At 42.2% G+C, this 27,161-nt stretch overlaps 1 protein-coding gene across 14 annotated transcripts in view; it reads right to left on the reverse strand.

The window, feature by feature from the left end:
- Positions 1-27,161, reverse strand: part of KIAA1217 (KIAA1217 ortholog) — a 507,222-nt gene that overhangs the window by 227,642 nt on the left and 252,419 nt on the right. For 12 of the 14 annotated variants that reach the window (XM_039523556.1, XM_039523564.1, XM_039523562.1 and 9 more), the window contains one exon: positions 12,428-12,711. In XM_039523556.1, the coding sequence (XP_039379490.1) occupies positions 12,428-12,711 (284 nt within the window). Of the gene's footprint in view, positions 1-7,119; positions 7,245-12,427; positions 12,712-24,477; positions 24,626-27,161 lie in introns of those variants that run through there. The other 2 variants (XM_039523551.1, XM_039523557.1) reach the window with 2 other exon arrangements.

Consider the following 27,161-nt stretch of genomic DNA (forward strand, 5'->3'; position numbering starts at 1 on the left):
AGTATTTTACCAAAACGAAACATTTGTTGCTATTCAAATTGATAATTGTATTACTTTGTTGTCCTTCTAGACTTCTCTTATTTTCCTCTTTTCTAGTCACGAAATGAGAGGGAAGGAGGGGGCTTCCAAAAGTGAAATATTTTCATTTTGATTGGAATTAAAGTGAATCAGAATGAGAAGTTATATTCTGAACTGAACCAAAATGAAAAAAATCTTTTTTTTTTTTTTTTACAAAAATACTGTGAAAAATTTAAAAGGAAACAAAACTTTCCGTTTCCTTTTAAATTTTTCACAGGAATTAACTGCCATAGTTGACCTGCTCTACTCATTTCCCATATAATAGACAACCAAACAGCCATCAGATGCACAGCAATAACTTTCATCAATACCAGATTAGGCTGTATTTGAGCTAGCAGTGAAGAGATTAAAAGCTCTATATGCCCATCACCCACAAGCTAGTGCCCCAACACATGCTTCCAGACTTGCCTCTTCTGACTTGTTTTCCCTCAACAGTCCTGTGCTACTCTGTTACTTTCCTTTCACACACTCTTTTGTGGCTCACTCCATGGGCTTGTTTACATGGTCAGTTAGTGTGAGGCAAGTTGGGGTGTAAAGTTACAGCACTCTAGCCACATGTGCACTAAGTCACCATGAGAAGGATGCTACCATCCACTAGAAATTCTGTAGTGCACTTTGACCTACTGCTGTTGCAAACAGCAGCAGGGTAGTGTGCTGTACATTCACAACCTAGCTGGCTGTGCAGTAAGTGTCCATGTGGACAAGCCCCATGTTTAAATGCTACCAAGTGAAATGAAGTAATGTTTTAAGTAAGAAGTTGGGGTGAATAGAGGAAATATTTTCCCTTTTATTAAATCACTACATACCACTTGCAGCACAGGTGCCATACCCTAGAAGTTTTGATTATTTAATTGAAATATGAACACAAAGAATGAGAGAGGGAGGGGAGAATAGGCTAGTAATTTCAAATTCTAAAGAATCAGGTCTCATGGTACTGATAAACACATACAAATTATATCTAACATAATAGAAGGAATCTTGAATGTTCAAGGATAAGAAACTAGCTAGGAGCTGGAAAGCAAAGAGGCAAAAGGTTCGCAGTGGGGTGTTCTGTACTAGGTCCCATGTGGTTTAATATCTTTATTAATTATCTGGAAACAGGGTGAATAGGAAAGCAAAATTTGCAGGTGACAAAGTTAATGTGGTTAGTTATGATCAGAGAGGACTCTGAGGAACTTCAGAGACACCTAAACAACCTAAGTGAACGGGCAACAAAATTGCAAAAGAAATTCAGCATAGATAAATGCAAAGTTATGAACATTTGACGGAAATATTTAAATTACCCTTGCAGGGTTCTAAATTAACTGTTTCAAGTCAAGAAAGGAACCTGGGCTTACTGTAAACAGCTCAATACAGACTTCTGCTCAATGTACAGTTGCAGTCCTAAAGACTAACAAGATGTTAGGATGCATGAAAGACAGGACAGAGAATATTACAGAAACTATTATTATGTCCTTATATAAATTAGTGGTGCGGCCTCATCAGGAACACTGTGTGCAGTACTGGTCACCCAATCTCTAAAAGGATATTGCAGAGCTAGAGGGGTTTCTGAGAAGAGCAACAAGAATGATCAACGGTGGGAAAAATGCTCATATGAAGAGAGATTGAAAAGATTGGGATAGTTTACTTTAGAAAGGAGATGCATAAGAGGGGATAAGATAGAAGTATATAAAATAATGAGTGATATAGAGAAGATAGATCAAGACCTTCTGTTCTCCCTGTCTCAAGCACAAGACCAAGGGGACTCTCAAATTAAAATGTGAGAAATTCAATACTATTAAAGGGAATACTTTTATACTCAACATGTAATAATACTACAGAACTTGCTGCCATAGGAAGTTGTTGGGGTCAAGAACTGAACAAGATTAAAAAAGGAACTGGACATTTATATATGAACCAAGAAAATCCAGAGTTGTCATAATGAATAATGATACATTTTTGGAAGGGATATTAAACTTTTATGGCTTCGGGGTTTAAGCCAGTTTCTAACTATGAGAGATAAGAAGAACTAATGTGGGGAAGATTATTCCATCTGCCTACTCTGGTGTTCTCATGGCTTCCTCTGAAGCACCTGGTACTAGCCACTGTCACTTACAGAACACTGGGCTAAATGATTCTTGGATTAGATCCAATATGGCAATTCCTGAGTTCAAGAATTCTTTAAAAAGTTGTTTAAAACAAACCCCCAAGCCTTGAAGACTCAGTGGCAGTATATCAGCCAGCCAGTGAAAATCTTTCAAAACTACAGTTAACTAATGTGTGTTTGCTCAGTGATTACTAGGAGAATAGGTTGTTGGTGACTGAATGGGGTCCCTGAGGTCTTTCATGAGGGAGACCCCACAAAATGCACAGGTATGGAAGGTACTTGCCCAATGGTGCAAACACACGGTATCACTACCTCCCCTCAAAGAGCACCCACATCAAAGCACAATGCCCTTGTTTGTCTGGTGTGCTAAGATGCAAAAACTGGCTTCATTTCCAATTGTATTGGTGCAATCAATCAAGCCATGCTCTTAAATCTGAGAGAGCAAATGCTAGAACACACAGTACTGGAGAGGCTCGATTGCCCCAGTGGGTGATGAATGCAATGTTTAACAATAGTGTTGTTTCAGCTAGCCTATTCATGAGAAGAGAAAGGAAACTGAAAATGCTCTTTCATAAGAGATTTGCTTGAGTTGTTTACTTTCGCTGTCCTAAACACAGCTCTAAAAAGGGTTTTTACATCACAGGGATTAGGGTAAAATTGAACTAGCTGCTCTGGTGAGTCCAACTCAACCTGCCTTTGTTTAGAAAAACAAATGAAAAATGTTGTTATATAATAATGGTCAGAAGATGTGTGAGGTATGTTTACTTTGCTAATGACTGACACGAATACATGTCCCACTCCCAGGTGATCATATGAGAAGAGCATTAAATAGAAGTCCCCAGTGTAAGGCTAATGGGACTACTCATGTACAAGTTAAGCACATGCATAAGTGCTTGCAGGATCAGAATCAAAGATACAGACACTGGTCCTAATCAGTAAAGAAATTACCTTTTCCTATATAGTCAACTTTCCACCTACTAGCTCGAAAAGGTTTTGTATCCCATGCGTTTCAATTTAATTTAAAGGGGGTTCCCTACTTTTCCCCATATTAAAAGCTGTCCAGTGTTGGCTGCCATGCTCTAGATCAGTGGTTCTCAACCTTTTTCATTTGCAGACCCCTGAAAATCGCTTGTCTGACTATACAGTTGAATTCTCTTCAGACAGTTTTCAGTCTAAGACTTTCTCAGACGCCTTAGACATAATCCACAGACTCCTGGGGGTCCACAGACCACAGGTTGAGAACTGCCATTCTAGATAGCCCATCTATGCTCAGTCTTCCCCACTCTTCCAAATCAGTTTGTTCTCGAGTATGTTTTGCTGGCCTTGTGGAATCCACATACCTGCTGGATGTGGTGTTCTGTCCCATATAGTGGCACTGAGACCACTTAGAGAGAGATGGAGATTAATGAGTTTGCTCTACAGCCTTATCCGCCAGCCAGTTGGCTTTTAGCTCATGCGGTAGAAGCTCATGCTTTATGCTCCACAGGTCCCCGGTTTGATCCCGGTGACCAGGGTCTGTCAGCGTTACACTTGCTCAGATAATTCTGTTTTAAGTAGTGGTATGAACAAGAAAACACCTCAAAAAAACAAGTGGCAACTGAATTTATCTAAATGGAGCATTTAGAGGTAGAGGTCTTCCTCATCATGCCCTCAAATTTACAGTACCCTAGTTAACACAAGGACCCCCAGGAATTGTTATATTGGAAAAGACCAATGGCCCACCTACTCCAGTATCCTGTCTCACAGGAAGGTACAAGGAAACCCATAATGAACAACTATGGCATTTTCTGCCAACAGGGGAATTCCTCCACAGTTAGATATGTCCTCAATCTGTTTTACTGGGCCCAAGGTGACTGCCTGCTTCTAAGTAATCTAACACGCATTCCAGGGCCAATTCAGGCAATGAAATTAAATCTCTCTCTCTCTCCCAGGTAAAGAACAAGAGGTTTTTTTTTAAAAGGTTCATTGCAAATGCAAAATGTCAAACAGCCTCCTTTTAAATAGTTGAGACAGCTTGTTGAACAGGTAGCTCCTAGTTAAGTTGAATGCTTCTAGCATAAAAGTCCTTCCTGTTATAGCTGTTTTATTCTTTTCAGGGCTACTTCTTGTTTGTGATACAAACCTAAAGAGAAATTAAACTGTTTTTCAGTATGATTTACTTTGAGGGGAAATAACTTTATTAATACTTTTTGCTACTTTAAAAAAAGAACAGTTACTTTATCACTTTCAACTGATAAATACAAATGAAGAAACCACACTGTGTAAATATATGGCAGAAACTATTTCTACTTCAGTTAAACTCCACTTATGCCACTCATGCTTTTATTGCTATCAGTTTAACATGTTATAGAGCAGTGTACATTTACTCACTACTTCAGTCTCTTACTTTTACAGCATGAGTGAAATTAAAACACTTTCCACTTCTGCATCATTCTCAACATTTTAACCCATCGAATCCACTTCACGACATGAATGAAATAATGCTTTGTTCATATTAATGATTTGTACACATGGGACAAAGGGAGATGTGCAGAAGCAGCATGGATTCCCTCTTTTCTCCTGAAACGAGTGGAAGCTCCCTCCGCAAGTGTGTGGCTGTGTGAGTTCATAGGATCATGCAGAGGCCAGAAGGGGTAGGACTGAACTGATCTCTGTATTATCCCTTTTAGTGTGTGGAAATGTACTATGCAACATACTGCTGCTCCTGTCTGAAATATGTGAGTGGAAACAACCTTGATGCTTTGAAAAGTGCTCCACACCTTGGAAAGTGCTCCACATCTCAAGGTGGTGTAAGGAGGCAGGCATTGGTGGAGATCTCATGATAGCCCAGCCTCCAATGTCTACACTGCATTGTAGACCCAGGTCTGTGGAACCCAGGCTTATGGACTCGGTACTTACTAACCTGCACTTCAGCATCCACATTATACTGTAAACCTGGGCTTACAATTGCTGGACCCAGATCTCACAGACATCCTAACACATCCATACTGCACTACACAGACCTTCTGACTTGAGTCTGTGACCTGAGCTGCATCCACACTGCAAAATTACAGGCATTGGTCTCAAGTCACAGTGGGACTCAGGCTCTAGCCCGTCCTCCCCTCTCCCCCGGCCTTGCACAATTCTAGGACTCTGGTCCTGAGTGCTTGCTGACCCAAGTCAGACTGATTTCTGTGTGGACAGAAGGGGGACTTAGGCTCAAATCTGAGACAGACCCCAGGCTTAGTGTGCAGTGTAGACATACCCTAAAAGGGATCAAACTGTCAGACTTCCTTACCACAGTATGTACTCCATGCTGGGCAAGCCTGAAAAGATCAAAACTGTGCAACTATAACTAAGATATAAATTAGTAGGCTTTTTTTGGTTAAACAAAAAATAATAATCAGCTAAACCAAAATCAGTCATAGATAAGCCAAAAGGCTGGGGGGCTGGCTAGAAAATGTAGCAGTTATATACATCCCAATTAAAAACGTTTATTCTCAACACCCACAATATTTACGTTACAATCAAATGCTGCTTTTCTACTTATCAGTTCAGACCAAAAATCTATTTACATAGCATGAGCAGCACTGAATCATTTTTTTCCATACCCCTTCCACATCATTAACCAGCATCAGTGTCATTAATGCAAATATGCTAGTTCATTTGACACATTGTTCAAGAGTACATATTTTAATATTAAAAACCTAACACCAGATGTTAAAAAATGTGTAGGCTGCAAATTAATTTAATAATTTCCCATTAATAACTATTTCTAAAGATTTTACTGAATGAAAACAAAACAGCCGTGTAATGAACTAATGCATATAAATATAAATGCAGTTAAAGATATTTCTTCACTTTTTAATCCTCTCAGACTCATTCCTACTTACTTTGGTAATCAATACTTGTTAACAGCAAGTTTATTTTAACTTGCATGATCAAGTAATGCAGAATGTCAACCGTTCTTATACACTGGTTTTTCAACTGGAATTAGATAAAGTGTTTAAAACATTGTGCAGCCTGCTCATTTGCTAAATCCTACTGAGGGTTTACATTGCACTGATCAAGTTTCTATCCTGAGTTTACATTTCACAGGTGTTTTTAGACTGAACCTATGATCTTTCTGGTTTCAAATATCTATGCTTGGACACTAATTACTCAAACCCCACCCTTCCCTATCTTTAAGCAAACCTTGTAGATGTAAGGCTGCTTCAAGTAATTTTATCACAGCAGCATAAATGAGGGAACTGTCCCCTGCTTATAACTGTTTACTTGGTGTAACTTGCTGATTTATGTAAACACAAAAGAGGTTACAGCTAAGCACAAAGAGATTTTATTCTCTTTTAAATGTAGAAAATCCAACACTCTGGCTTTATCCTCAAAACCATAGAGATAAAGTAGTTTACTTGTGCTGTTGGATTTCCCCTCCAAACACTGTTGTCGACTTCCTACCAGATCTGCATTTATCCAAGACAAACCTTTTTTTTAAATCACTCTCATAAATTATGTTGCAATATAAGTGCATATATTTATAAAAAGTACTTCACTGACTGATTCTATAATCTACTAAAATAAATGCTTCTGCATTTTGCAGATTTGAAATGCTGGAATAAATGTAGTTGTAATTTTAATGTCTTGTTTTATCAGTTAAAGGAGACACATCTGGCAATAATCTACAAACAACTACAGTGTCTCAGTTCTTGGTTTCTCCTCCAAAACACTACCTACAACATTTTTGCAGCATTATTCATATAATCAGCATAATGCATTACATTGCCTTTCAAATTATTCAGAATTCTCAGTTCATTCAAAAAAGAGCTTGTTTTAAGAAAAGAAAAGAGAATATGCCATGCCAGAAAGCTCAGTTTATTGATTCAGATCTGCTGCCAAGAGGAACAATGCAGTAAAGCAGACTTCGGCATTTCAAAAATGTTTTTACAAAAAGTGCAAAGAGCAAAAAGAGTTATATTTACCTAAACCTAGAATTCCACAGGTGAGGCAGGAGATAAATTATGGAATCCTTTAGTCCCAAAAGTTTTAGTTTAGAATTAATTCTGTTGTAATCCTTTACGATTATCAGGTAAAATGCCCTCCATGTCTCTGCCGTGTTTTCTTTTGCCCTTTTGCAGCAAAACTCTGTCATTTGCATAAAACCTACTTCTAGCCTATAAGAGTTTTTGAACAACCACATGTTAAATTAGCTGTCCTGACATGCTCTTGCAAGCATGACATCATAAATCTCCATAGTTACCTTAACCCCACCTGCCGGCATGCAAAAGTTACCTGTCAGGTTCAGACCTACCACTTTGCTTCAACTGTACATTTTTATTTTTAAAAGAAGCAACCCCATTTTGTAGTTATTCTGGATTTCACACCAACAGGGTTTTTTTAGATTAATAGAAATCTAACTTCATTTGAAATGGATTAAATTGTTCTTCAGAAAACACTAATTGAAATGCTAGGCATTGCTATCTGCCCCTCCCTGTCTAACAATGTTAAAGAAAAATCCTACAGTGCCACATGTGTCTCAGATTGTACTCTAAAGTTACAAGAGAAACTCAGCTTTTGAAAAGATTCGATTGATATGGCTTCTACAGGTTCGTTTTCTTTCTCTCTCTTTAAAAAACTTTTTACTGATATAACTTGTAAAACAGGTTCACCTCAGGGATTTTTTTCCCTCCTCTCCTTTGAAAGAAGTTTAGCATTTTTAACCTTTTAACTGCAAATACTTTTTGAGTCTCAGAGCCATTGTCCTTGTTTATATACTTTTTCCTGGCCCCTATTAACCACAGTCACTCCCCTCAAAGCAGGCAGCATGTCACTCCAGAGCTGGAGAAAGTACTTTCTTTCTTTCCTTTTTAATCTTGTTGTGGACCTTTTTAGTCCCTCACTCTCATGAGCATGGTCCTGACAGAGGCATGATACATGCAGGTATTACAGAAGTTTCCACTACACCTCTCTGCTCTGTTAGTATACATAAATCCTGAGCTGCAACAAACCCTGGCTACTGTACTATTCTTAATAAAAGTAGTACCTAGCTCTTACATGGCTAACCATGCAAACAATTAGAATGAGACCACTCACTATTATTTGTTATTTCTATTACAGCAGAGCCCAGAGGCCCTTATGCTAGGCACTGTACGAACAAAGACAGGCAACCTGTCTTGGTGAGCTTTCTGTTTCAAGACAAGTCACAACAAATGGGACTGGAAATGGGATGATAAGAGAGAGAGGAATACACAGCTACAAAAAACTAACTATGTGCACAGCTGGGAGTTTCAAGTAATTAAAAATTATAAGATACAAATGAACAATATATCAGCAACCCCTCTAGCTTTTTACTTAGTGATTTTCAGGTGGCATTTTCCTGTAGACATTATGGAAGAATTGAGGAGCAATTTACAAAAGCAGGGCAGTGGCTTTAACAACTGCTTCAGAGAGGACTTTCTATGCATAAAGCCAGCATGGAAAAAAGCATTAAGACACTGTGGAAAAGGTAGATGGTCAGCCAAGGCTGGTATCATTCACATAGTCGAGAGAACAATATGACATGATAATCAAAACTCATTTTCACCTCCATAGTTTCACCATAAACTAGAGGCCAAATTCTCTATTGTACAAATCTGCTGGCTGCAGCAAAGAGTGAGAGAGAAGGCCCAGAAGAGAGCCAATTAAAGCCTCTTGATTATCTGGCCAGTTCCATGTTGGTCATGGCCCTGGTAGAAATTAGAGCAAACTAGGAGCTGCTCCAAATTCTGCCATCTGATAATGGTCCCCAACAGAGCATCTACCGACTGGGAATATCTGGAGTGTAATATAGCCTAACCATGCCACTTTGACACTGGGGTTGCCAGGGATGTGCTGGTATAGTATCTGGCTAAGACTGCAAGGGTTTCCCACACACATTGGAGTGCAACAGGAGTGAAGTGGGATCATGTAAACATTCAAAGTCTTCATAGGTGTAATAACCCATTATGGTATTTTGTATATATAATCTATATGTGTGTATATAATACTTAGCTCTTATATAGCATGTGTGTGCATATGTGTATGTACCTTGTATACACACACGGTACACACACATATTTTGTAATTATAATATATACACACACATACATAAAGGCAAAATTTCATTACAACCTTCACTATTGAGCTGCTAACGTATTTCCATTACATGCACGTGTGCACACACACAAATGGTAAGGAATAACAATTATCTCTGAATTGTGTGTCTGAGATTATAACAGACTATTCTGACATATTTCTATTAAAAAGTCCCTTACTACCAAATAGATACTTATTTTTGCATGTTTTAATGTGGTTCTTTGTTTGGTTTATGGATGTTTAAAAAAAACAAATGATGAATGGATGAGATCTCCATTCCTGAAAGCCCAAAAGAAACATGGCCTGATCCTTTGATAGTAATTTCAAGATAATTTTGTTTTAAAGTTTACACTCATTACAGAAAGTACACATGTCTAATCATCAAAAAAATAGAAACAGGCTATATTCACATAGATTTCATCCCCAATAAATTATCAAGTATGACACATTTTAAACAAACAGCAAGAATGGTTACTGCATTCCTTCTGTAATTTATTGGCTTCAGAGAGAGATCAAGTTACAAATTGTGTAGGATGTCAGGCTGTGCAGGCTGTTCAAACCTAGGTTTGCAGTGTCTGCACCACTGGAACTAAATATTTACATGACTCAAAAAGATCTTATCTTAGGTCTCCCCCTCCCCCTCTATTTAATTTGTACGCTATCTTTATCTACCACCCAGCACATTCCACACAACCATGAAAGTTCATGAAAGAGATAAAAAGTATAATCTCTTACAAAAATCCAAGATTTTCCAAGGAAAGAAGAGGCCTGTATAAAAATAGGGCATAAATCATACCAGTTAGTGCTCAGGACATAGAGCAATCTGAGCTCATTTTCTTTTCTTTTACCAACAATTTTATTTTGAAGCACTGGAAGAATATGATCCCAGGCTCCTTGGAATAGATGGGGGAGAGGGAGAGAGAGAGAGAGATAGAGATTTTCAAACCAATGTTCTGACCTAAGGGAAGGCCTCCAAAATGGTAGGACTTCGAAAATGCTGAGCAAGAATCTCAGAAACATTAACATCCTAAGCTAATAAAGAAGAGGTGGCTTATACAATAAGTACCTTCCTCATCACAGGCACACAACATGAGGGGCCTTTGAGGAAGAAGTATTCATAGGTGTGAAAAAAGAAATGTCTCTATATAAAACATGGACAAACATATGAATCCATAGAAAGTCCAATCACAAGGACTACAAATACGTTGCTAAATTACTTTGATTTTTACTCTCAATTTGCTGGTAGTTAGTGCTGGAAAACCTACAAGCACTAAGAAAAAAACCTTTAAAAATGTGGCCTCCCATCATTTGCTAGACTGAGCACATTGGACACCATGTTTTTTTTAACAGTAGTACCTTTTCTCCGGGTTTGCTAGCCTCTGAATTTTTGAGCTTACTTGGCATTTAACAACTTGTGCCATAAAACAGAGTTGTTGTTTGTTTTTTTTAAATCCAGGAAGTGAAAAATTAATTATGGAACAAAATGTTTGTAAATAAACCTGACAGAAAAATAAAGTTGAATACTGTATTCGGCAACAGAGCACATCACTATGTCCTGAACAGTTTCAGTGTTCAAAGGTCAGCATGGCAACATAATACATCAAGATGTCACATCTTCCATGGGCCCAAAATCTGCTTCTCCCTGCCGAAAAGCCACTGCATGCAGCCAAGAAATAAAGCAGCATGAGGCACATTTCTTAGAGACCAGTATCTGCCATCAAGATAGTTTGGAGAATGCAGATACTTAAAGAATGAGTCCACTCCATTTGTGTTAGTGGATTCAAAAGGAGAAAGGACAGCAAATAAATGTGTAACAGCCATAAGTGCTGGAACAGGGGTGCTGCCACACGCCCTAACTTGAAGTGGTTTCCATCATTTACAGGGTTTACAGTTTGGTTCAATGGCTCTCAACACCCTCACTATAAAAATTGTTCCAGCATCCCTTGTAACAGCTCCAACTGAGGTAAACCTACATTGTGTACAAATGTTTTCTTTTCTGCTAAGCTTGACTTCCCAGGCTGAAAATGTAGCTAAAGCTAACAGCTGGTCCCATATTTTTAGGTAAGATGGTTAGCTGTCACCTGAAGAGGAGATAAATGTTCTCTGACTATTCTGGTTTCATTTTTGTCCTACCAGACTCTAATATAAACTCTTCAGAAAACTATTATCATATATACTCATTCATAAGCTGAATTTTTTTAGTAAAAAAGGGAAGCACCAGAGAAGGGGGTTGGCTTATGAACGGGTATAGAGAGGGAGAGGTGGGACACTGCCCCACCCCCAATAGAGGGAGCAAGGAGAGGCAGCACAGCCAGCAGAGCCAGAAGGGAGGAGGCGCGGACAGAGTCTCTCCACTTCTGGCCACGCTGCTTCCCCCCTGTCCCCCCAGCCTCCAAAGCAGCCGCAGCCGTGCTGCTTGGCCCCGCCCACCAGAGCAGGCTGTGGCTGCACCACCTGGCCCACCGGAGCATGCCGCCCGGCCCATCCTGCTGGAACAGGCTGCGGCCGCGCTGCCCAGCCTGCCAGAGCAGCTCCAGCCAGGCCAGAGACATCCTCCCCTGGCCCTCCCCAGATAAGGTGGGAAGGGATGGGATGGGGAGAGTGTGGGGGTCCCGGGCTAGGGGTGGGGTCTTGTGGGGGGTGGTTACTGGGGTTATTCCCCTGACCCCCAGCTTCTTCTCCGCCCCCCAAATTTCCCCACCAGTTGCTGTCCCAGCCTATCAGGGTAAGCAGCTGGCGCGCTGGGACACTTTGTTTACTTAGGTTTACCTCCGTGCCTGAGGACGCTTGAGGTAAACAAACCATCTTGACCCGCCAGCAGCTTATTCGCATGGCCTGGGAGCCAAAGTTTGCTGACCCTTGAATTATAGGGTTGGCTTATGAACGGGTCACAACATTTTTCCATTTTTACTTATCCATTTGGGGGGGGTCGGCTTATAAACAAACCGGCTTATGGTCGAGTATATACAGTTCACTGAATGGCACAAAAATGGCATCAAATAGTCATATTCTTCCCATTTTAAAAAAATCTAAAAACAAAACAAAGCCCATCCAATTACATTTGTTTAGGGTCTGCTACCTGCCCATTTTTTTCTAACCATTTAACATTGAATTTTATAAAAGTTAGATATACTTTTTTTTTAAAACAAAAAGCAATAAATTACTTTGTTTCCATACCTGATCTCTCAGCCTTTCTTGGTGTCCCATTATTGCAGTAGCATGATGGGGATATTTCTGTTTCAGATGCTCCAAAAAAGCCTCTCTCTTTCTGTCCATTTCTGATGTCTGCATTCCCAGTATTTCTTTGGAACTGCGAGGTCCACCTACAGTATGTCTGCGAGGGATGTTGCGGGTAGGCTTTGGATTGGAAGTATTATTGTTTCCAGTTGCAAGGAGTTCTTTAGATCGAAGACATTCTGCATCGTCTAATGATGTTACATGCAAATTGTTTTTTCCCTGGTCTGAAAAAAATAAAGAGTATTATAAGAACATAACCGCAACAGTCACATTTATAAGGAAAAAATATAGCTAGGTCAATTAAAAAAAATAGCAGTATACAATATCCTGTTCTACACCACTGATGGGGGAAAGATGTGTTATTAAGCTTTAATAAAATACACAGACAGACCAGCTGTATTATACAGTACTTAATGCCTCATAAAGAACGGAACATCATTTAAGAAAGATGTCCCTCTATACCATCTTCACTATTATCTCAAGTAAAAAGAAGATATGGCAAAGCCTTTACTCCCTAACTTTTAAAATCTATAGGATGCTTTCCACAAGAAGAAACAGTTTTCTTCAATATGTTCCAGTACATTTAATGAGCCTGTAACTAGTCTCCTTAGGGAGACCAACTGATAAAATTCCTTTGACAAAGCATATTTCAAATCCTTAATCTTTTCAAAGTATGTTTTCCACATGCTCTGAAATGCCTATAAAATAGTAAGAGAAGCACTTGGGTTTTGTTTCTGTTTTCTGACTGTAGCCAGGTTTTAAATTTCATGGATCTCACTTGGATTTTATACCTCTCTGAGACAGCAGATTGGAAAATACAGCATCACTTTTTCAATAAACCACTCCTCGAGAAATAAAATAAAAGCAATTTTTATGTGACAGAAAAGAGGAAAAAAGTCAGCTAAACTTTACAACTTTAAAGTCTTCTTTAAGACCAATGGCCATGGATACTTTTGTAAAAAGACAGCTAGACATAGAGGGTATGTTTGTGCTAGCTTATCTGAAGGTAACTGTGTAACATGAACCCTCTGGTGCCTGAAGAAGTGTAGGTTGGAGGTTTGTTACCTAATACGTATGAAAAAAATCCCCTCTCTTTTGTCAGCAAAGGGGAATAACAAACAGCAGTATTGAAAAGGCCTTCTAAGTCCATTTTGTAGCCTTACTCACTCTAGTTATGCACTCTTGAATGTCCTTATTAACATTAACTCTTTATAGATTTTAAATGTTCATCCCTTTAAATTTCTTGCTTCATTTATCTCTGTATACTGCTATCTCACTCAAAGTTCTTTATCCTCATAGCACCCCCAGTAGATCTCGAAACACATCCCTTTGCATGTTACTGTATTTTGGGAATTGATACATTCTCCCAACTTTCATAGATTCATCAATATTAAGAACAGAAGGAACTATTAGATCAACTAATTGGACCTTATGTTTTATGACCTCCTGCACACAGGTCACTCAGTTGCTCCTGATACCATCCCCACTTGTCTGTCAAATCCACCATTTAGGTCCTCACTATGCAGTAAGACACACATTGGTGGACTCCCACTGATTTCACTTTAGATTGCATGTTCTTCAGAGGAAAGGACTTTTCTGTGAGCTATCTAGCACAGTGGTTCTCAACCAGGGGCATGTGTACTCCTGGGGGTACACAGAGGTCTTCCAGGGGGTACATCAATTCACTCATCTAGATATTTGCCTGATTTTACAACAGGCTAAAAATAAAAAGAACCAACAAAGTCAGTACAAACTAAAACTTCATACAGGCAAAATGAGAAAGTAAGCAATTTTTCTGTAATAGTGCGCTGTGACACTTGTATTTTTATGTCTGATTTTGTAAGCAAGTAGTTTTTAAGTGAGGTGAAACTTGGGGGTATGCAAGAAAAATCAGTATCCTGAAAGGGGTACAGTAGTCTGGAAAAGTTGAGAAAAATGGTTACCTACCTTTTGTAACTGTTGTTCTTTGAGATGTGTTGCTCATAGAATATCAGGGTTGGAAGGGACCTCATCTAGTCCAACCCTCTGCTCAAAGCAGGACCAATCCCCAGACAGATTTTTGCCCCAGATCCCTAAATGGCCCCTTCAAGGATTGAGCTCACAACTGTGGGTTTAGCAGGCCTTTGCGCAAACTACTGAGCTATCCCTCCCCCACCCCATGTCTATTCCAAGTAGGTGTGTGCGCACCGTGTGCAGTTGTTGGTAGGTTTTTCCCCTAGCAGTACCTGTCGGGTCGACTGTGGAACCCCCTGGAGTCGCGCCTTCATGGCAATGTATATAGGTCGCTGCTGACCCACTGCCACCTCAGTTCCTTCTTGCCAGAATACTTTGACAGAGGGGAGGCAGGTGGGTCTTGGAATGGACATGAGCAACACATCTCAAAGAACAACAGTTATGAAAGGCAGGTAACCGTTTTTCCTTCTTCAAGTGCTTGCTCATGTCGATTCCAAGTCGGTGACTCCCAAGCAATTCCCAGGAGGAGGGGTCGGAGTTCACCGTGTCAGAGACTGCAGCACTGCCAAATGCTGCACTGTCTCTAGCCTGCTGAGTAATGGCGTAGTTGACATAAAGGTGTGGATTGGATGACCATGTTGCTGCCCTGCAGATGCCCTGAATGGGGAGCTGTGCCAGGAATGCCACTGAGGATGCCTGCATCCTTGTGGAGTGCGCTGTCAAGGCTGGGGTAGGTATCTTTGCTAGGTTGTAGCACGCCCTGATACAGGCAGTGATCCATGATCCTTTGGGAGGACGCTGGGAGCCCCCTAATCCGCTTAGCAATTGCAACGAAGAGCTGTGTCGACTTTCAAAATGGCTTTATCCTTTCAGTGTAAAAAGCTAACACTCATCTGACATCCAGGGAGTGGAACACCTGTTCCTGGTTTAACTAGCATGTGGCTTAGGGGAGATCACTGGAAGAAAATGTTCTGATTCACGGGGAATTGCGAAACTACCTTTGGGAGGAAGGCCAGATGCGGCAGCAACTGTACCTTGTCCTTATAAAAAGCAGTATAAGGGGTCTTGGACGTCAAGGCCTTGAGCTCAGACACCCTCCTGGCAGAAGTTATGGCCACTAGGAATGCTACTTTCCAGGAAAGACAGAGGAGCAAGCATGTTGCTAGGGGCTCAAAAGGAGGGTCCCATCAGCCTTGAGAGCACCAGGTTGAGATCCCAATGCGGGGATTGGCTCTCTTATCAGAGGGTAGAGGCTATCTAGTCCAGTGGTTCTCTAACTGTAGGTCAGGACCCCAAAGTGGGTCATGAACCTGTTTTAATGAGGTCACCAGTGCTGGCGTTAGACTTGCTGAGGCCCAGGGCCAAAGCACGAGTTCCACCACTTGGGACTGAAGCCCAAAGACTTCATGCCTGGGTGGCGGGGTCAGGCTTCATCTTCAGCCCTGGGCAGAGGGGCTCACGTTACAGTTCCCCTGTCTGGGGCTGAAGCCCTTGGGGTTCAGCCTTGGCCCCCAAGCCTGGGGTGGAGGGGCTTGAGCTTAGGCTTTGCCCATCTCACCTGGGTTTGTGGGCTCAGGCTTCGGTCCCCCCTCCTAGGGTCATGTAGTAATTTCTGTTGTCAGAAGGGGGTTGCAATGCAATGAAGTTTGAGAACCCCTAATCTAGTCCTTTGAGGAAGCAGCCAACCATGGGGTTAGCGAATACTGACCAGCCAGCAGAACTGGGATGAAAAGCCAAGATGGTGGTCAGGTGCAACTTTATTGATGACACTGCCAGGCCTTGCTGTTTCAGGTGCAGTAAATAGTCCAGAATGAAAGGAATCGATGACTGTAATGGCGGAGTGTCTCTTTGCAGAGACCAGATTGAGAATCTCTTCCACTTAGCCAGATAAGCAGCTCGAGTGGATGATTTCCTGCTGCCAAGGACAACCTCCCTAATGGAGTCTGAACATGCGAGCTCCAAAGGAGTTAGCCACAGAGTTTCCATGCTGTGAGGTGCAGAGTCTCTAGATTGGGATGCTGGAGGCAGCCGTTATTCTGCATGATCAAGTCCAGGACCAGGGGCAGTGTTATAGGTGTTCCACCAACAGGTCTAGACGCATGCTGAACCAATGTTAACATGGCCATGCTGGCGCTATCAAGACCATTGATGCTCCCTCTCTTCAGACCTTCAGCAGATCATTGTGTTCAAGCGAGAAGGGTGAGAATGGATACAGCAGGTGCCCCTTCCAAAGGAGAAGAAAGGCATCTGCAAGCGAGCCCAGGCTGTGATTCAAGAAGAACAGAACTGCTGACACTTCCTGTTGAGCCATGTTGCAAACAAATCTATCTGGGGAAATCCCCACCTCTGGAAGATGCTGATTATGACATCTGGGCGGAGGGACCGCTCATCATTGTGAAAGGACCTGCTGAGATGATTGGCCAGTTGATTCGGAGAGCCCGGAAGGTGCCAATGCCTGCAGATGTATGGAGTGGACAATGCAGAAGTCCCGCAGCTTGAGGGCTTCCTGGCACAGGGGAGAGGAGCGAGCACCTCCCTGTTTGTTTATATAGAACATCGCTGTTGTATTGTCTGTCAATACTGATACACATCTGCCCTGCAGATGGGTTTGAAATGTCTGGCAAGCAAAGCGAACCGCACATAGCTCCCTGACATTGATGTGCAGTGATAGTTCTGCCTGAAACCATAGACCTTGAGTCCTTATTCTTCCCAAGTGCACCCTCAACCCATTGCCAATGTGTCCGTTATTAGAGACAGGGCACTCCTGCACATACCGCTTGCCAGTCGAGTCATCACCTGAGGGACTCGATAACTGGAGGAATGAGTGGGACCAACTTGTCTAGGCCTGTACACCAAGGCTAGCCAAGCCTGAAGGGAACGGAGCCACAGCCTGGTATGCTGTACTACATATGTAAAGGCGGCCATATGGCCGAGCAGCTTCAGGCAATTTTGCGCCGTAGTGGTGGGATATCGCCCGAGTTCCTCTATGATGGCTCCCAAGGAGAGAAAGCGAGTTTCCGGAACGCATGCCCTGGCTTGACCAGAGTATAGGAGAGCTCCACTGAACTCTATCCTCTGAGTAGGGGTTAGGGTTGACTTTGCCACATTCAGTATCAGGCTGAGCCTGTGGAATGTTGTCTGAACTAGACTCACATGGGCCTCCACTTGGGCCCTGGAGTGGCCTTTGATTAGCCAGTTGTCAAGGTATATGAATAGTTGCACCTGCCATTTCCACAGCAAGGATGCCATGACCAACATGCACTTGCTGAACACCCGAGGGGCTGCTGGGAGGCCGAAGGGGAGATAGTGAGTGCTGACCACAAAGCGGAGGAACCAGCTGTGGGATGGTACAATGCACATTTGAAAATACGCATCCTTCAAGTCGAGGGTGTCATACCAGTCCCCCGGATCCAGGGAGGGGACAATGGAAGCCAGGGAGACCATGCTGAACTTTATCTTCTTCATGAATCTGTTGAATTTTCGCAGGACTAAAATAGGTCTGAGCCCACCCTTGGCCTTCAGAATTAGGAAATACTTGGAACAGAACCCCCTGCCTCTGAACACTAGAGGGACCTCCTCTACTGCCCCGAGCAGTAGCAGTGATTGCACCTGAGAAGAGTCCCTATTATAGTAGAGATAGGCCTGAAATAAAAGCCCAAATCCAAATGTCACCAAACTTTGAGAAGTGTGAATTTAGCTGCTTTCTCTGTGACACGCTGAACCTAAATCTTGAACCCAAACAGCTCCATACCCATCCCCATACTCTGAGTGTCCCTAGCATCTGTTTGCCAGAAGCTGGGAGTGGATGACAGCAGATGGATCACAATGATAGCCTGTTCCATTCATTCCCTCTGACACATTTGAAATTGGCCACTGTCAGAAGACAGGATACTGGGCTAAAATGACCACTGGTATGAACCAGCACAGCTGTTCTTATGTTCTTATATTCCTAACCCTGGAGAAGTTTAGATCTGCATCCAAATTCAAACTTTCTAGTAAAGAGAAACACTACATAAAAGTTACAGAAGGATGACTTGTTGCAGACTCAGAACATCATACTCCTTCATAGTGATACATTCTTTTTTTACCTGTCTTGCATACCTCTTGGTAACTGGCAATTCACTTCTCATTGTAGGAGGCTCTAGAGTTCAAACCTAGACTTTCATACTAAATTTGCCTCCTTAACATGTTCCTTTAAATATGCAAAAACCCACAAAACCCCCAAATCAATGCAGTTTTTTAAATCTTTAGCTGACTTTGAGCAAGTCAGCATTCCTAAAAGTGTCTCCAACATCAGAATATCAGAGCTGCAGCCACACATGTTGAGGTCTATTGGACAACGCAAATTTTCCATGTGTAACTTAATTACAAAAACTCCCAACCTCAATAACTTTGTGATGATGCCTTCTGAAAACTCAGGGAGAAATCCTACCACCAGATGCACTGAGATTTGTTTGAAAGAAGTGGTAAAAATTAGTATTTTGTTCACAATAAAGAAATGTGGCTCTTCCAAATGCATCAATGTTCAAAAGGTTTCTGTAGGCTGTGCACCCACATCAATGAATCTCCAGTAAGAGGGATAATCTGCCATTTTTAATCCATCACACACCAAATATAGATATTATATTTCTGAACTTGTTGAAATGGAAGTGCCAGGCAAAAAGACGTTCTGTATTTCTAGTTGAACAGGGGCCATCTCAGATGTCTGAGTATTAGGCATAAGCATGGCTACGTATATACCCCTCACACACAAACCCCCTAATGTAAGGGTCACAATAGCAGCTGTGAGCACTTCCTTGAAGATACAATACAGGCCTTGTCTACATTTGCTGTGGAATTTAGGGTATGTGTAGCTACATGCCACAGTGAAAAGCAGGCTGCATTCACACTTGTCACTGTGGTGTGTAGATCACAGGCCCTGGTTCTCATGGGGAACTTCAATCATCCTGATATCTGCTGGGAGAGCAATACAGCAGTGCACAGACAATCCAGGAGGTTTTTGGAAAGTATAGGGGACAATTTCCTGGTGCAAGTGCTGGAGGAATCAACTAGAGGCAGACCTCTTCTTGACCTGCTGCTCACAAACAGGGAAGAATTAGGGGAAGCAAAAGTGGATGGGAACCTGGGAGGCAGTGACCATGAGATGGTCGAGTTCAGGATCCTGACAAAAGGAAGAAAGGAGACTAGCAGAATACGGACCCCAGACTTCAGAAAAGCAGACTTCGACTCCCTCAGGGAACTGATGGGCAGGATCCCCTGGGAGAGTAACATGAGGGGGAAAGGAGTCCAGGAGATCTGGCTGTATTTTAAAGAATCCTTATTGAGGTTGCAGGAACAAACCATCCTGATGTGTAGAAAGAATAGTAAATATGGCAGGTGAGCAGCTTGGCTTAACAGTGAAATCCTTGCTGATCTTAAACACAAAAAAGAACCTTACAAGAAGTGGAAGGTTGGACAAATGAACAGGGAGGAGTATAAAAATATTGCTCAGGCACGCAGGAGTGAAATCAGGAAGGCCAAATCATACTTGGAGTTGCAGCTAGCAAGAGATGTTAAGAGTAACAAGAAGGGTTTCTTTAGGTGTGTTTGCAACAAGAAGAAAGTCAAGGAAAGGGTGGGCCCCTTACTGAATGAGGGAGGCAACCTAGTGACAGAGGATGTGGAAAAAGCTAATGTACTCAATGCTTTTTTTTGCCTTTGTATTCATGAACAAGGTCAGCTCCCAGACTACTGCACTGGGCAGCACAGTATGGGGAGAAGATGACCAGCTCTCTGTGGAGAAAGAAGTGGTTCGGGACTATTTAGAAAAGCTGGATGAGCACAAGTCCATGGGGCTGGATGCGCTGCATCCAAAGGTGATAAAGAAGTTAGCGGATGTGATTGCAGAGCCATTGGCCATTATCTTTGAAAACACATGGCGATCGGGGGAGGTCCCAGATGACTGGAAAAAGGCTAATGTAGTGCCCATCTTTAAAAAAGGGAAGGAGGAGGATCCGGTGAACTACAGACCAGTCAGCCTCACCTCAGTCCCTAGAAAAATCATGGAGCAAGTCCTCAAGGAATCAATTCTGATGTACTTAGAGGAGAGGAAACTGATCAGGAACAGTGAGGATGGATTCACCAAGGGCAAGTTATGCCTGACTAACCTAATTGCCTTCTATGATGAGATAACTGGCTCTGTGGATGAGGGGAAAGTGTGTTATTCCTTGACTTTAGCAAAGCTTTTGATACGGTCTCCTACACTATTCTTGCCGGCAAGTTAAAGAAGTATGGGCTGGATGAACGGACTATAAGTGGATAGAAAGCTGGCCAGATCATCAGGCTCAACGGGTAGTGATCAATGGCTCCATGTCTAGTCAGCAGCCGGTATCAAGCAGAGTGCCCCAAGGGTCGGTCCTGGGGCTGGTTTTGTTCAATATCTTCATTAATGATCTGGATGGCATGGACTGCACTCGCAGCAAGTTTGCAGATGACACTACACTGGGAGGAGTGGTAGATATGCTGGAGGATAGGGATAGGATACAGAGGGACCTAGACAAATTAGAGGATTGGGCCAAAAGAAATCTGATGAGGTTCAACAAGGACAAGTTCAGAATACTGCACTTAGGACGGAAGAATCCCATGCACTGCTACAGACTAGGGGCCGGGTGGCTAGGCAGCAGTTCTGCAGAAAAGGACCTAGGGGTTACAGTGAACAAGAAGCTGGGTATAAGTCAACAGTGTGCCCTTGTTGCCAAGAAGGCTAACAGCATTTTGAGCTGTATAAGTAGGGGCAATGCCAGCAGATTGAGGGATGTGATCATTCCCCTCTATTCGGCATTGATGAGGCCTCATCTGGAGTACTGTGTCCAGTTTTGGGCCCCATACTACAAGAAGGATTTGGAAATACTGGAATGGGTCCAGTGGAGGGCAACAAAAATGATTAGGGGGCTGGAGCACATGACTTATGAGTAGAAGCTGAGGGAACTGAGATTGTTTAGTCTGCAGAAGAGAAGAACGAGGGGGGATTTGATAGCTGCTTTCAACTACCTGAAAGAGGATTCCAAAGAGGATGGATCTAGACTGTTCTCAGTGGTACCAGATGGCAGAACAAGGAGTAATGGTGTCAAGTTACAGTGGGGGAGGTTTAGGTTGATATTAGGAAAAAGCTTTTTCACTAGGAGGGTGGTGAAGCACTGGAATGGGTTACCTAGGGAGGTGATGGAATCTCCTTCCTTAGAGCTTTTTACAGTCAGGCTTGTCTCTCCCACGCCAGAGCGTTTCCTTGCTTACAGAGCCTTTTGTTGCCGCAGTGAGGAAAGGCTCTGGCTGCAGGGAGACAGTGAGAGACTAAACAGAAGTATAGACATGGGAGGCACTGCTTGGGCATGTAGAGAGCTGTGTATGGTGCTCACCCTAGGGTTCAGGCATATAGGGCATTCTACTCACCTAAGCTGTACCTCACTGTCTACACTGTTATTTATACCCATGCTACCTGGGTGTGCAGTGTCTGTACTCTACACAACTGCCATAAGTGTAGATATACCTTAACCTGTATAACACAAAACACAACAGAAAGTTCATTAAATTTGTAATCCTGCTTCTACATCTCATGCAAAACCTATCCATGCTCTTCCCTTGAGTTCTTAGAGATATCTAAAGATTCATTTGTCAGTATGAAGAGACTCAGAAACACCAAAGTGTTTTACCATTATTTGTTATATATGGAGACATCAAGAAGGAACCAAAATGCATGGTGCTATGTTAGCCTTTTCTAGCACTACATGTGAGAGAAAAACACTCAATTCCTAAAATTATCCAAAATGTAACAGTTTTTCCCCACACATTACTGAAAGGAAACAAATGCAAACTAATTGTTATCTTTGCCGTGTGTAGGCTAGGTTATTAATATATATGTTACGGGACACATTCTTTTCATGGCATTGACAGACATGTAACATATTATAAAACATTGCAGTCCCTATTGCTTTCTTTTGGTGCACAATTTATGTTGATTAGGAATCCGGCAAACTAATTTGAATAAAATAACCCCCTCCCCCCACCTGAAATTTGAAACTTTCTGAAGCTCTGGAATGTCTGCATTAGAGATCCCCTTACCAAATCCCCCACTAAATGTACTTCCCTTGCACTTCTTACCTGGTGGCAGGTCACCTTGGGGGAAGGCAAGAGCAGTGATTGTGAAATATTACAATACACACTGGGGCATTTTAGCTCCGGGTGCATGTGAAGATCATAGGGTCAGAAGCAGCGTAATCCAACAGCAAGTTTCTGGATCCTGCTACTACTGAACAGCAGAATGGGCAGGCTTTCCATACCTTAGAAAATACATATGGGATGAGAGGGCATTGAGGAAAGAGTCAGCCTAACAACATCCCCGTCCGAAAACTTTGTAATGGGTAAAGGATCACCTGATTGTCCCTTGAAGACTGCATGGGTTGTAGGCAGGAGGAGGATAAATGTATCACCCCTTAAAAAGGGGTAGGTGAGAGAGGATGTGCTGAGGATGTGAGAGATCGGCATATGATAAGCCTGTCATGCTCTTGAAGAGGAGACCTTGTACTTGAGAAATAAGTGGGTTGCTGGACCTTCCTCTAAGGTGGTCTGCTATCATGGTGGGTGGAGGGTAGGCAAATGGGCTGTGCTGTATGACTAGATAAAGGCTTGTGGGGACTGGGATAGTGCTCAAAAGGCTTGAAAAATCTGACCTGGGTACTTATCTGAATTAAACCCAAATTCAATTTTTTTTTGAGATTCATCCATCACTATAGGAAATATAATTTAATGGAGAAAACTGACAGGAAAAATTAACTTACTTTTTGGCCTACAAGCGGTATATCCATGATAATCCATCATGATAATCTTTTGGATTAATTGTTGTGACCTGGATCTTCCAGTTTCAGGAGCTGGTCCAGACTGACCTCTGCTTTCTACCATCACATGAATTTCAGTATATTTTGCGTGAGTAGTATGGTAACAGCATGTTATTTCTTTTTGCAATTCAGGAACACATTTTAGTGAACATTTTGTTCTCTGTACACACAAAGGTGCGTGCATACACACCCCCAAATGATATGGATGGACTATGAGTTACCCATTGCTCACATAATTACTATGATCTGGCAGAATGTCAAACAGTACTAATGACCACATTGGAGTTTTGTTTATTATATACTTTTTCTAAATATGCCACCTATGTGATAGTCACAGATATTACTGACTTTTAATACTGTGAAAAACAAAATATATTTTCAATTACCATTTATACCCAAACATATTATGTTTATTTTATACAAACACAGGAGCATATATGTTTCACTGAAATCTGCATGAGAAATACAATACATGCATGTGTATTGGAAGTGTTCATAAAAGCTATCATGATTGGTGTTCTATAAATACTTATAAGAGATAAATTTAGATTAGGTATCTGTCATGCAACCTGAATGTTTGTAGGGAGTGGAATACCCTACATAAAAATTCATCAGGAAACTGTTTGCATTAGGTTTCAGACAAAATAACAGTGCAATGGTAATTGTACAAATGCACCACAGCTGACCTTACATGAAAACCATGCTCATAATTTCTTGGCTTCATTCCAAAATCAACCCAACTCATTTCACACAAAGTAAATTAATCTCATGACAATCTACTGTAGATCTGTGTGTTCTAAAATCGGAATTGAAAAAAAAACAATCTCAATACTGCTTCCATAAAATGAAGTGTTTCTGCTTCTGCTGTTGTAGTATAGAGAATTTAAAAGGCAGCCGATAGTATTTATCCTTCCCTAAGGAAGTAGCATATCACATTGCTTAATGTGTCACAAAATGTGACATCAATATACACTCTGCTTTAGCTATTAAATAAAAATCTTTCTAAAGAGAAAGTTAAGCATAAAAATCCCCAAAGTATCAGGCAAGTCTTCAAAAGTCACATGCACAAGAAGCACACTTTTTATTCTCTTTACCTCTAGTTATAAAAAGCAGCAATGAGGGACATGTTTAAATGTAACTCTATCTTCGACTGATTCTGTTACTTACCCTTCATCTGTTTGCTGTCTGTTGAATAAGCCAGGCACAGCTCAGATTTCTGGCTTTCATTTTCCTCCATTGTCCCTGCCTACTTCACAAGCTTTCCTTGAAAACTTTTAAACTGCAGGTTTAAAAACTACCAGAAGCAGCCTCCAGGAGAAAAGAAAGTAAACTAGCCTTCTCTACAGTACAAAGTTTCTTTAAAAAATGAAGTGCATTCCAGAAGTACAAGTATCCGTTATGGAATGGTGGGCAGTACTTTCAGAGGCTGCCGCTTTTGCTGCTGTTGCTGCTGGAATAGTCCCTGAGCACTTCTCAGTGAGGGCCCCAACAGGTGATGGTCTTTTCTGCGGGAAAGACTCTAGCCGGCTTCTTTTCCACTGCTCCCAACTACAGATATACTGCAGCCAAGCAGCATTATGAAAGGGAACATTTCAAACAAGATTATAGGCCTGAATCTCAGCTGGAATCTGAATCCTTAGCTTTCTAAATCTCTGTCATGGGACAAAGCCATTCCACAGAATATTTTTTAAACACATAACCACTGAGCCCACAAACATCCTGATAAATGCTCCTGTGTCTTTTTTTAATGTGCAGTTTAAAAGTAATTCATTATGTAAAAACTGAGGGATTTTTTTCTGTTGAATACTTTCAAGCTGCTCAGAAACCAAGCAGAATGTAATTAAGATATATAAACCAATAGAACAGTGAGCAATATATAAGATGGAAATTTGGCTTAGATGGAATTTGGTGAGGAAAGTCAAAGATATACAAATAAATATCAAGAGATTATTTTTGTTTAGTTCAGAAATTAGAAGCCTACATGAGATACAGTAGACCCACCAGATCATGAGGCAGTAAAGGAAGTTACTGAAGAAAATAAAGATGTTGCATCAGTCTCCACCACAGTTAATTTTTGGGAGTATACCAAACCTGAACCTACACTTTTAAGGTAATAAAATGGCGGTGTTGTCAGAGATTGAGATGTGAAAAAACAAGGTCCTGGAACAAACTGATAAATTAAGGAACAAGCAGCCAACAGGATCAGATGGGAAATCTGTCCAAGAGTTCTGAAAGAATTTAAGAATGAATGGGGTCGGCTGAGGTGCTAATGAAATCATGCAATCTCTCAATACACAGCTACTGTCCTGGAACACCAGAGGCAAGTTAATGTTGTAGATATCTAGTACTGATTTCTAGACACCCCGTCTTAGAAAGGATACAGAAGAAATTGAGGGGCTTCCGACATGGGTGATGAAAATTATTAGAGATATGGATAAACTTCTCTATGAAAATAGATTGAAAAGACTGGGCCTATTCAGTTTAGAGAGGAGACAAATAAAAGGATGGGATAAAGATATGCAAAAGAATTAATAAAACACAGAAGGTAAATCAGGTGATCCAGTCTACTATCTCTTGAGGAGGTATAAAGGCAAAGCCCATAAAATAAATGGAAAAACTCCCATTGACTTCAAAGGGCTTTAAGTCAATGAAACTGAAAGACAAAAAAATTAATACTAAAAAAAGGAATGCTTAAATATATATATAAAATAAATAAAAACCCTGGGGAATGCATTGCCACAATACATCACTGAAACCAAGAGTTTCGCAGGATTCAGAAAAGGATTGAACACAGATATGGATAGGGTGACCAGATGTCCCATTTTTAAGCCCTCCTGCAAGTGTCCTGACTTTTTCTTAAAAGTGGGCAAATTGTCCTGTGTTTTCTGTCTCCCCCACCATCAGTACTGGTGGGTCCTGCTGCTGGCCGGATCCCTGCTTGCCAGCCACACGCCCACCAGCGGTGAGTGGAGGGGTCCAGTGGCTGATGATGGGGGTGGGTGTGCAAATCTGGTGGCAGGGTGACGATGCAGCACGCGGGGCTAGCTACTCCCCCCGGTGATCCGTCAGCACAGCCCCACTGCATGCCAGCTCGCAGCCAGCAGGGCTCCGCCCCCCGTCCCATTTCCGGCTGGCACTGACTGCGCGTTGTGAGCTGCAGTGGCTGGTGAGTGCGGGCAGGCGCCAGGCGGCGGCTGGTTATGTGTTGCCTCTGCTGCCCACCAATCAGCCCTTTACATGCTCCCCCTCTCATTGTCCTCTCCCTACTTTGCCCCTTCAGCCCCCAGAGCCCCGCTGCTCCTCCATAAACCTCCTGGTGGGACGCGTCCCACTCCCAACACTGTGCAGAGAACCAGCCCCTGGTCAGAGCACTCAGCTCACCAACAGCCTGGCTAGCAGACCCCTTCCTTCCCCCACTGCCTCGGGCTTGGCCAGCACCCCGGGAAAGCCCACTACCCTCTGACCTGGGGTGCTGGCCAGGAGAAGCCAAGCACTACATGTGCCAAAGCGCCACACAGCACTGGCACGGGGAAGCTTCTCCGCTCCTCAACTAAGCTCTGGACTGGGATGGGGGAAGCGATTTCCAGCCTGTTCACACCCCAAAGCTGCAGGCTCCACAGCAGCCCCCGGGGCAGGGGCATAGCAACCCTCTTCATCCCCCCCGCCCCATGAGTCCTGCCTCCAAGGACCACAGAGCTGCTCTGTCTCCCAGGCACCCTCCCCTGCTGAGCCACCTCTCTGGCTGGGTTTGCTGAAGCCCCTGCAGTCAGGTCCCCTGGACCCTGGTGCACAATGCATCCTTAGGGCTTAACCCCTTCCTGCTTTCATTGTAGCAAGAGGTGGCTGGTTGT

Source organism: Mauremys reevesii, linkage group 2, assembly GCF_016161935.1.
Source record: "Mauremys reevesii isolate NIE-2019 linkage group 2, ASM1616193v1, whole genome shotgun sequence".
NCBI lineage: Eukaryota > Metazoa > Chordata > Testudines > Geoemydidae > Mauremys > Mauremys reevesii.